Below are 12,296 nucleotides of genomic sequence, written 5' to 3' on the forward strand. Positions count from 1 at the left end.
TCCAGTTTTGTTCAGGCCGGGGCTACTTACCTTCCATGAGTTTGGCAAAAGGTTCTGGGCAGGTAGAAGGTATAGGAAGGGCAAGTTTGTTCATGGCCACTCCATAAGCCACTGCTAAGCCATCAATACCTCGGAAGGGCACCTCGCCAGTCAGCAGCTCCCAAAGCAGCACCCCATAGCTAGGGACAAGAAGAAGACAGAAGAGATATAATAATCATAACTACAACCTCACGAAATAGCTCTCAAGCCTGCATCAAGCACTCCATGTTCTCCCTAACCATAGGAACACTAATGGAACAGACCAACTAGTTAAATAGAAAAGGGAAACCACAAAGTCTACCAGCTAAAAACAAAACCTACAGAGTCAAGCACACTTCATTTCAAAGTCTATTCCATCATTCCCAGGTATGCCACCATGGGCAAATTACTACGTCTCTCTGTAAGCCTCTAATTCCTCATCTATCGAGAGCAATAACATTTATCAGTCTCAGAAGGCTGTCACAAAACTAAATAACTTTAAATAAGTGCACAATGGCCATAGCTATTTTACTGTTCTCAATTAAATAAACTAAGAGGACAGGCAATCTCTCAAACATAATTTTTTTCTGTTTCAAGAAAATGTCAGTTTTTGTCACAGATACACATTTTTTTTAGCTTTAGAAAAGCAGATAGCTTACAATTCAACACAGATTTTGGTCCTGTAAAAGGCTTCTTTAAATACCCGTAAGGTTAAGTAGATTCCTGCCCCCAAATCAGTATGAGTGGGTCCTTCACAGAGACTTCTGTTTCACAAGGCAGACCTGGGTCGGGGCAGAGTGGTGTGTAGACTGTGAGAACTGCAGTGTGCCCTCCCTACCTTTCAGATTCACGTAAGAATTTCTCAGGTCCTAATAGAGAATGAATCGTAGAAAGCTTAGTGGAAGAATTATTCTATGAATTCACAATCAAAATCAGGCAAAATCACATAGCATTCAATCCTTTGAAGAATTTATGCCTGTAATCCCAGCAACTCGGGAAGCTGAGGCAGGAGGATCACAAGTTTGAGGTCAGCCTGTGAAACTAAGTGAGACCCTGTCTCAAAATAAGACATTAAAGGGGGGGGGGGCGGGCTGGGCTCAATGATATAGCACCCTTGGGTTCAATCCCTAGTACCATCAAAAAAAAAAAAAAAGAGAGAGAGAGAAAAAAAAGTCAGAACAAGAAACTATAAGGCTATGAACGGTCAAAGACCTTCACTCAACACCAACCTCAAATTTCTTGTAATGTACATCTTTAGTGTGCATCCAGCAACAAAGACCATATTAATTAAAAAAATAATAAACTCAGTAGATATTCTGTATACGCAGAATGCTGTAATACTTGAATCTTGAATCTCTACAACAAGCCTGTGCAGTGAGTACTGTCTTTATTGGGCAAATGAGGAGAGCGATTCCTAGACAAGTTCAGTGGCATACATGGAGGACATCACGGTGGCCCTGGGAACTCTCAATTCCCTCTCTCTAGAACACCCTTCTACCGTCCTCTGCTTGGTAATGCTAATCATCTTTCAGGATCTAACTCAAATGCCCAGCCCTTCACCCATTCATTTTAAACATCTAGCAAATGTTTTCTAGGCATAAAGCTCAATGCCAGGCACTGGGATACAAGACACAGATCTTATCAGAACAGAGACTAGTGAGAGGGATAAAGAGGATGACAGCTAGAATACAGAGTGATGAGTCACAACAGAGATGCTGCGACAGGAAGGAGGATCACTAAAACCCGGTCAGGATGGGATCAGGAGGTGGCCCTCCAGCTAAGCCCCGCTGTTAAGGGAAGGAGCAGCAGAGCAGGGACAGGGTAAGCATGTGGAGGCGAGCAATCCAGACCACAGGTTTTCCTCTTGAAGACTCCCAAGTGATCAAGCCTGGCTCCAAAAAAACAATGTGCGAGGGCACTGGAGTTAAAGGTCTCCTTGGACTGTGCGTTAATCCCAGTATGGCCTCCAGAGATCATCATTTTCTTTATGTATCTTGACAAGGAAATAGACAATTGCAGGTCTAGACAAGAAGGTAGATTTCAGTTGGTGGCTGATGGACACTTTGGGAAGCCTTTCCCGACGTCCCCTTGTTTGGGCTTCCTTGCACTGTAGTTGTTTGTTTAAAGCCTAAGAGCTCCTAGAGGGCAGGGGTGGCAGTTTTTAATCTTTGGATTCTCAGACTAGTCTGGCTCTGCACACAAGTGCTCACAGACATGTGAATTGGTAGAAGGGCGTGGGAATGAATGCCGACTGCACTGGGTGTGCTCGAGTAAGCCTTGCACACCCTCAAGAATTGCACGAGTGTACTTCCTGCCAAACCTTAAATGTGACTTAATCAGACAGTGGTCATACTCGGTAACTTCTACAGAGTGATCCTGAAGAAACTTCAGCATTGCTGTCCACCTTCCAAGGTGAGAGCCACTCCCACCTTTAGCTGCTTGCTCTTAGCACCAGTGCCCACTCCATCCTGGAGAACAAAGACTGAAGTCCCATAGAACCCCCGTTGTCACAGGGCCTGACCTTGGACCCTCATGGAGGAATGCTTATCTTGCTCATTGTGCAGCAGGGAAGTCCTAACATAGAACACTGTGTTTTGGGACATAGTGCTGTCAGAACACTGGTAAACACCATTTTCTTGCTCCTTTGAAAAAAAGTTATTTTCCTGTTGGTGCAAGGTCAGCCTACGAGGCAGTTTCAAAACTCTGGTGTCTAGACTCCCATAAGATGATATGTTGTATATCACCTCTGGTCAGTCGTGACTGTTATATGCAAATTGGCACACACCCACTATAAAAGCTATTTTTGCTATGCAATAAAGCTGATGCTGTTCTCTGAAACCATCTCCATTGGGGTTTCTCTGTATCCTCCAGTTCCCCAGGACAGGCCCCTCAGCACCCAATCTTCCATCTAGTCTAAGACAACCAGTTTCCGAGCCCTAAATACCTGGAAAGACAGGGGAATGCTTCAAAGGCTCCAACTTTCCCTGTCTGTGCACAGGTATCTCCTTTGTGATAGTTTTCACACTGAGCCCTGAGTGTCCTGTGGAGATGTCTTGGGGCACCCAGAAGAGAGAAGATCCTGGGATCCTACCCTTCTCCGTTTTGACAAGGCAGCTCTGCTCTAACTGTGCTTGTCTGTTCTGCTCAAAGGGCTCTACAGCTAAGAGAAGCATGTGGACTGTTGCTTGAGTGTGAGCAACGCTAATACAGAAAGATAATACACATCTGACTCAAATGCCCACGCTACCACTTACCAGCCACATGCCCTTGAGGAAGCAAGGTCACCTCATCTGTACACCTCATCTGTCTTCCTTAAGACTGCAGTATGCACCTTACAGAGTAGTTACAAGCAAAAGTAATAGCAACAGGCACTCTCCACCCCAAAATCACCATCTATGGCTAGTAAATATGTGCGATTTCTTCTCGGAAAGGGCCTGAAATGAGGAAGAGTCTGGAACTGATAAGGTAGAGCCCCAGCGTCTGGTGAGAGCCTTGCTGAGGGACACCATGACTCAGAGAGGCAGCCTTTCTGGAGATGATGTAACCCATCAGTTTTCTTGTGCCAAGGTTCTCTTTGTTTTTGCAATGAATAAATGAAGACTTGGTACTTCTTTGGCAGGAATAGAGTCCAAGAAAGAAAGTGCAGAAAGACAAGTTAGGTGGACGTGAACACCAGGGTAGGTGGGCAGGAGAGGTCAGTGCAATAGAGCTCAGGCTCACTTCACCTTGTTGCCCTCCCAGGGTTGGAACACGATGAAGAGGTCCTTTATAAGCTGACCCTTTGGAAAGGTCAGCTCAGATAAATCTCAGTCCCTCCCCTCAAGGTAGAGCCACCAGCCCCCTCACTGCTGAACCCAAGTCTCTTGTGAATTCACTCTTGGATTAATAATTAACCACCTCCAGAAGTTCAGTAATCGCTTCGACCGACCGTTTCAGACGGTCAGGGAAGGGGTGTTCAATTCTTCTGAAAGTAAGGAAAATGATGAGAGTGGATACAACCCTTCCAACCAGAGGGACAGCACTTCCTCTTATTAACCTGGGTCATCTCTACGGCTACCAGCTTGGGCCGTGCTGTGAAAGTAGATCATTCGTTTCCCTTGAATGAGGAGGGCTGGGGAATGACTTGCACGTGGCAACTGTCTGATCTCACGGTCCAGGAACCACACTGACTATCTAATAATCTTTGGCAACGATTACTGAAATAATTTCATCTGAAAGCATTTCAAATCTGTAATGTAACATATAATTTTTCTTCTGGTTTTTAACTCATTCAAACCAATAAATTATTAACACACATATGTATGCAATGTATACTGTTATGGTTTGGATGTGAGGTATCTCGAAAAGCTCACGAGACAGTGCAATAAGGTTCAAAGGAGAAATGATTGGGTTGTAAGAGTCTTAACCCAATCAGTGATTTAATCCCCTGATAGGGGTTAATTGAGTGTTAACTGAAGTGGTAGGGTGTGGCTGGAGGAGGTGGGAATTGGGGCATGGCTTTGGAATATATTTGTATCTGGCGAGTCAACTCTCTGCTTTCTGATAACCTGTGAGCTGCTTCCCTCTGCCACACCTTTCTACCATGATATTCTGCCTCACCTCAAGGCCTGAGAAATGGAGCCTGCTCTCTATGAATTGAGACCTCTGAAATCATGAGCCTCTAAATAAACCTTTCCTCCTCTATAGTTGTTCTGGTCGGGTCTTTTAGTCGTAGCAGCAAAAAAGCTAAAATATATGTTACTATGTCTAGTGACATCATAACATTCATTTATGTGGTAATATATCCTTGCTATATTGCATTTTAACAGCAGCTTATAAAACAGAATGATCCCATTTTAAGGGATGGGTGGCTCAGCACACAAATAGACATGAACAATGGGAAGTTATATTCCATGCATGTATGATATGTCGAAATGCATTACTGTCATGTATAATTAAAAAGAATAAAAATTTTTAAAAAATAGTGAGCATATCAAAATACCAATATAGGCTATCTCTCTAAATGGTTTTAGGGTGTTTTCTTTTATTTTTTGTTTTTCTATATTTTCTAATTTGTTTCTGCAGGGAGCATGTTTTATTGTTGTAATTTTAAAATTATTATTGTAATTTTAAAACTCAAAATGATTCAGAAAATGCTTCCACTTTGTCCTGCATATGACAGGTAAGACATCCTCGGAGGAAGAGGCCCTTGGCTCTAATCACTGCTTTCCCCGCACAGCACAACATACAGGAAGAGGATGCCCAAAGCACAGGAACCAGGACATATAGCTGGTGACACAGTAACACTGTATAAGTATTGCCATATGTTTGTTTGGTTTTTTGTGTGTGTGTATCAATGTGTATGTACCAAGGATTGAACCCAGGGTACTTAACCAATAAGCCACATCTCTAGCCCTATTTTTTTTTTTTTTTTTTGAGACAGAGTCTCACTAAGTTGCTTAGAGCCTCACTTAGTTGCTGGCTTTGAACTTGCGATCCTGAGCCACTGGGATCACAGGTATGGGCCACTGCACCCAGCAAGCACTGCCATATGTATATCAATAGGCGCACATTTTCCTCTGATAAAGGTGCATTCCTCAGCACATGCCCAGGAGAACTGAATTTAGGAACACAAACCTGAATATGCTCCCCAAAAAACTCATACACAAATGTCCACAACCTATTCATAATAGCCCCAAAGTGAACACAACACAAATGTCCATTACCTGACAAACAAGTAAGCACATGTGGCCTATTTACATGTTCATATACTATAAAAACTGTAAAAAGAATGCATTTCTGATGTAAGCTCTGAGATGGATGAACCTTGAAGACATTAGGCTAAATGTAAGAAGTAACTCACAAGAGCACACATATCCTATGATTCCATGAATGTGAAACAGCCAAAATAGGAAAAGCCATAGACAGAAGACAAGTTAGTGGTTGCTGAAAAGCAGGGGGAGGACAGATTGGGCAATGGCTGAAATAGATATGGGGTTTCTTTTCTTGAGTGATAACACATGTTCTGAAAATAGGCAGTGGTTGTAGTGAGTTGAATGGTACCCTAAAAAGATCTTGATGTTCTAATATCTAGAATCCTCATTGGAATTAGGACTGTCTCTAGAGGGTGTGATCCTGAGACACCCACTTTAGACCTGTCTGGCCTCCAGAACTATAAAAGAATATATTTCTGTTGCTTTAAGTCACTTGGTTTGTACTAATCTGTTTCTATAGCCCTAGGAAACTAATGACAGTGGTGATCAATACACAACTTTTTTTATATTAAAAATCAATGACGGGCTGGGGTTGTGGCTCAGTGGTAAAGCACTCGCCTAGCATGAGTGAGGCCCTGGGTTCGATCCTCAGCACTACGTAAAAATAAATAAATAAAATAAAGATATTGTGCCCAACTACAACTAAATAATAAATAAATATTTTTTTTAAAAAATCAATGACTAAGGGCTGGGGCTGTAGCTAAGTGGCAGAACACTTGCCTAGCATGCATGAGGCACTAGGTTCGATCCTTAGCACCACATATAAGTGAACAAACAAATTAAAGGTATTCTGTACATCTACAACTACAAATAAAATTTTTTAAAAAATCAATGACTTACATACTTTAAAGGGTGAGTTTTATTGTCTAAGAACTAACTTCATAGACTGATAGGTGCTAACAAACCGTAGTCCTTGCTTTTGAATACCAAGGCAATACTACTATCCCCTGGCCATGAGATGTGTACTCTGTAGTTGCTCCTCCTTCCTTAATCAGGGCAAGACCTTTTAGATCCATGTCCTTATGCCTCTTGGGCTGACGCTTACTTGGGAGATAGTTGGTCATATCTAGTCTGTAACTCTGCAATTCATGGGGTACACTGAGGGGCCATCTTTTCCCATTTCTAGATCAATGTCCAGTAGACACAGCCTTGAGTAAAAGATTAACTGGATAATTCCAAGCTACCAAGAAAAAAAAAAAAAAGAGACAGCACAAAGAATACTCATTGGCTAGGGAAATTACAGAGAGGACACTGGGTTAAACCCTCCCCAAGTCCCACGGTAATGGCCACTGAAGTTGAGCAATCTAGGCTTACCCTGGGGAAGATCTCTAAGAGTGAACAGTGCCCTTACCATCCTCCAGGTCAGAGATGAGAGAACACGGTGCCCCCTGCAACCTACTGGCCTTTCCAGGAAGCAATTTCCAACATAAAAGGGCCCAGAAGGAGGTGATCTATCTATTTGTTCATTCATTTATTTGGGGGGCACTGGGGATTTAACCCAGGGGCACTTTACTGAGTCCCTAGTCCTTTATTTTTAATTTTGAGACAGGGTCTCACTAAGTTACTTAGGGTCTCGCTGAGTTGCTGAAGCTGACCTTGAACTTGGTGATCCTCCTGCCTTAGCTTCCCAAGCCACTGGGATTACAGCCGTGCAGCACTGCACCCGGTATTTTTGCTAGATGAAAACATCTACCAAAACTGTCTCTTGGCACCATGGAAATTAACACAGATTGCCCTTAGGGTGTCACTCAGACCTACTTGGGATGCCTACTTGGGGTGACCTAAGATCTCCAAGTCCTGAAACGTGTGCAGCCAAAACAGTCCTGGGGAACACTACCTCTGCACCTCAGGTCCTTACCTCCACACGTCACTGCCTTTGGAAAACGTAGAGGCACGAATGACTTCAGGAGCCATCCAGGCATAAGTCCCTGCTGCACTCATCTTAGTGGTTCGGTGCCATTCCCGAGCCAGGCCAAAATCAGTGATCTTCAGTATCTTGTTGCTCAGGTCTCCATTCTCCACCTTCTGCAGGATCAGTACTAGACAAGGAAAGGAAGACAGAAGAAATCAGAGTCTACATTAATCACAGGGAAACCACTAAACACAAAGCCCTCCTGCTGTCCTCTTGGCCTCTTCTGTAGGTTCCTCGTGGTGCTATCAGAGCCTGATAGCAGGAGCCACCATCTCTTAAACACCTACACTGCATTCACCTTTGAGCCCCCTGTTTTATTGGTACAAACATAAATGCAGTAGAGGATTAGAGGTGATGTCCCACAACTACCTTAAAAGGTAGCTTCTTCAGGTTGAGCATCCCTAATCCAAGTATGATTGATTTAGGAGTGTTCAACCAGTGAAATCTGAACAAATATTCCCAAACCTGAGAAAAATCCCAAATCTGAAACACTTCTGGACCCAAGTACTTTTTTAAAATAATTTTTTAATAACGTTATTTTTATGCGGTGCTGAGGATCAAACCCATATGCCACAAATGTGCTAGACCATTGAGCCAGAACCCCAACCCCTAAGTACCTTTAATACTCAACTAGTGTTGCCATCTTCATTTCACAGATGAGGAAACTGTGCTATAGCATTATTACACAAATCACCAAGGTTACCCAATTAATAATCCAGGACTGAGTCCCAGGCAGCCAGACTCCAGAGACTGCTCTCTTCACCTATAGCCTGATCCCATCTTGTGAAAGAAGAGCTATGAATCACAGGTGACCCTCCAAGGAGTAGCTACTTGTTTGCCAGGGTACCCCTAGGTTATAACCACTCACAGATCACAGGGGTTGGAGGCAAATATTGGATTTTCAAGGTTTCAGACGGCATCTGGACAGCATCCGTGATCACATTACTTTACTCTTAAGAAAGCACATCTATTGGGCTCTGGAAATTTTGGCATAATCCAGTAACTTCCCCCAAACACCAATACAGAATGAGTGATGAGTTGGCAAGGTTACAGGCACAAACAAGTTCACACCCCGGATGCTTTTGGGACCATAGCCCAGGAAGGAGGAACCAGGGCACCAAAGCAGTTATACTCTGGTTCCTAACAGGTGCCAAACTCAAACACGGAAGCTCCATCTTGGTTCCCCTAGGGCAGCAGCTGAGGCAGCCTCCCCCTTCTATTGCTAATCCCAGTGATTAATGTGTCCTTGTGGGAGCCAAACTTGCTAAAAAGACTCAAAACACTAATCGACTGGAGTACTGTAAGGTAAGCCAAGGAATTCTGCTGACTGGGCAGCCAGCAAGCGAGCTCTTTGGCCATGTGGAAGCCAAGCCTCCATCCTCACAAGTGGTAAAGTTCCAAAGGCTCCATGCAAGCACTGCTGCTCATGGGTCAGACACTAGGGCACCTGAAATTCAGGGCTCAACAGGCTGCTGTTTAGAGAAAAGAGGAAGGTTCCCCCCCTCGTCCATGCCACACAAGCCCAAATGGCAAGGGTGGCAAAGGAACCTGATGCAGACAGAATAGCAATAAGAAGTGCTGACTTAGCTCCACCCAGCCAGATCTATCTAGAGGAACAGCAAAGAGAGTACACAATAGTTCTCAGCCCTATGTGTGCCAGGGTACTCCAAAGGGCTTCCCACTAGCTCTAACTCCCTCGGCTGGTTCTCCAGTTATCCCACAGAGCCTCAAGAAGGTTGAACCTTTATCTCCTAAGAGGTATGTGCATCAGCAGACTCTGTGAGAGTTCAAACACTTCCATATCTATATGGAAGGAATCCATGTGGATTCCTTTGGGTAGATAGTTCAGGGCATGGGTTTGAGGCAGGGGCCTCAAGTCACAGCCTGTCCCCCAGATCAAGGTCCATTTAATTGTTATATATTGAAAGAATGTGGGTCAAAGATCTGTGTCCTACGTGCTTCTCAGAAAAGCAGCAGCTCAGAGGGATTACCAGCAGCTATAGAGCTGGAGGCACAAAAGAAAGCAGCCACTCCCCAGACCTAATGGACAAAGGCTCTTTCCCCCACACCCTCCCCCTCCTCCCTGGACACACCCCTCCCCACCCCAGGCTTCCAGCATCTTGAGTGGGTACAGGCCTCCAAATGCTTGGGCAGGTTTTCAAAAAGAAAAGGAAAGGGAAAAAAAAATCTTTCTCCATGTCTATTAACAAAAGATCTTTCCAGACTCTTCTGTGGCAGAGATAATGGACAAGTAGACATTCAAGCTGCAGGCAAGTGACACTAAAGAAACCCTCCATTCCCTCTCCAGAGGCAGCCACCAGCTGCTGACTGTCTCATAGCCACCCATAAACAGAAGATTCAGAAGGAATCCTTCCCTTCCCCTTTCATACTCAGTGGGGTTAGTGGCTGGCACCCCCCACCCCACCCCCCAACGTGGCTGGGACAGGGCACAGCGGGAGGAGAATGAAGTTTCATATTAGTGTAAGAGTTGGCTTAATAAGTGTGGCAGAACGATGGGCCAAGAACAAGCCAGGGACAGTCTGTCTGAATGAGAATGCCTTTATATAGGATGGCTAGGCTAGGTTCCACTAATTGCCACAGTCCCCTGCTGCCTGACACCCAGCTGACCTTAAACACTTGCTCAACTGCTCAGGGCCCCTAAAGGTATCTGCTTTAGGAATGCACGGTTTAGGAGTCCTAACCTTATCAAAATAGAGAAGGTGTAATCAAAAAACATCCAGAAATCTTGGCAGAGGGTCACAGACAATAGTGTCCTGAAATATGGTAACTACAAAGCATCAGTTATTAATAATTAAAGCACATAAATTTGTGAAAGCGTTCCTCGTTTTGTTTTTGTTGACCTTTTTACTGAGATGAAATCTGAACAATATAAAATTAACCATTTTAAAGTGAATAATTCAGTGGCATTTAGTATTTTTACAATGTTGTAGATCCATCACTCTTATCTACCTTCAAAAAACATCTTTATGCAGCTGAGGCTGTGGCTCACGGGTAGAGCACTCACCTAGCACGTTTGAGGCGCTAGGTTCAATCCTCAGCACCATATAAAAATAAATAAAATAAGAGTATATTACAAAAAAGTTATTTCCCCGAAAAGGAAGTCTTACACCCATTCCCTGTTCTTCCCTCCCCTCAGTCCCAGCTATCACCAATGTGCTGTCTCTACAATTTACCTTTCTGAATATTTCATATAAGCAAAACACAATATGCTATAGCTGGCTTATTTCACTTAGTGTTTTCAAGGTTTATCCATATTATAGCTTATATCAGTACAGCTTTCATCTGTTTTTCAGTCCTAGAGATTGAACACAAAGGTACTCTACATACCCAGTCCTCTATTTTATTTTGAGACAGAGTCTTTCTAGATGGCACTAAACTTACAATTCTCCTGCCTTAGCTTCCTGAGTAGCTGGGATTACAGGTGTGCCCCACTGTATCTGGCATTTGACATTCCTTTTTATGGTTGAATAATGTTCCATTTTGTGTGTGTATGTGACAATTTGTTTATCCATTCATCCATTGACATCTGAGTCATCTCAGCTTTCTGGCTACTGAGAACAGTGTTGAATATGTATAGATATGTTTATGCAACTATTTCAATTTTCATACCTAGAAATAGAATTGCTGAGTCACATGGCAATTCTATAGCTAACTTCTTGTGGAACTACCAAACTGTTTTCCATAGCAGCTGAACCATTTTTGCATTTTCACCAGCAGAATATGAGGGTTCCAATTTCTCCACACCCTCACCATGCTCAGAACACACATATTTCTATCATCATCATCCCCATCCTTGTGCATATGAAGTAGAGTCTCTTTGTGATCTGGATTTGCATTTTCCTAGTGGACTAACGATGCTGAACCTTTTTTCATGTGCTTGTTGGGCATTTGCATATCTTCTCTGGAGAAATGTCTATTCAGTCCTTTACCCAATTTTTTAAGCAGGTGATTTTTTTTTTTTTGTAAGAACTCTCTATACATTGAAAACTGTTATCTGATAAATGATTTGTGAGTATTTTCCCCATTCTATAAGTTGTCTTCACTTACTTTAGTTTTCTTTGATGTACAAAAGTTTTTAATTTAGATGAAGTCCACTTTATCTACATTTTCCTTTGTTGCTCATGCTTTCGGTGTAATATCTAAGAATCCAATGCCAAACCCAAGGTCATTAAGATTTATCTCTATGTTTTCTTCTAAGACTTTTAGCTTTTACACTTAGGTCACTGACCCATTATTTGTTAACTTCTATGTAGCATATGGGATAAGGGTCCAACTTCATGTGGCTATCTAGCTGTCCTAGCACCATTTGAAGAGGAAAGCTTTAAAACATAAAGAGTACAGTTTTCTTCCAACATGCTATCCTGGGCAGGTGGGAAAGGTTATAGTCACAATAGTTTATACATCAGTAGCACTGCAGTGAGCCCATTATGAGTTTCTACCACTGATGAGCAGCTGTGATAATAACAAATAATTGTGCTTTCATGTCTTAGAAACCATATCCAGGAGAGTATATTGTGCAGCCCTCACCTCTCATGTGCAGGGAAGTAGAGAAAATACTGAGAACAATGAATGATCCCAGGCCTAAGTCAATA

General features: G+C 43.1%; 1 protein-coding gene across 4 annotated transcripts in view; it reads right to left on the minus strand.

Moving 5' to 3' along the window:
* The window catches only part of Map3k9 (mitogen-activated protein kinase kinase kinase 9), a 75,221-nt gene that overhangs the window by 23,073 nt on the left and 39,852 nt on the right, over positions 1-12,296 (minus strand). For all 4 annotated transcript variants that reach the window (XM_078050435.1, XM_078050434.1, XM_078050436.1 and 1 more), the window contains 2 exons: positions 7,630-7,810; positions 31-179 (listed from right to left, as the gene is read on the minus strand). In XM_078050435.1, coding sequence (XP_077906561.1) covers positions 31-179; positions 7,630-7,810 — 330 coding nt within the window. The remainder of the gene's footprint in view (positions 1-30; positions 180-7,629; positions 7,811-12,296) is intronic.

This window comes from Ictidomys tridecemlineatus, chromosome 5 (genome assembly GCF_052094955.1).
Source record: "Ictidomys tridecemlineatus isolate mIctTri1 chromosome 5, mIctTri1.hap1, whole genome shotgun sequence".
Lineage (NCBI taxonomy): Eukaryota > Metazoa > Chordata > Mammalia > Rodentia > Sciuridae > Ictidomys > Ictidomys tridecemlineatus.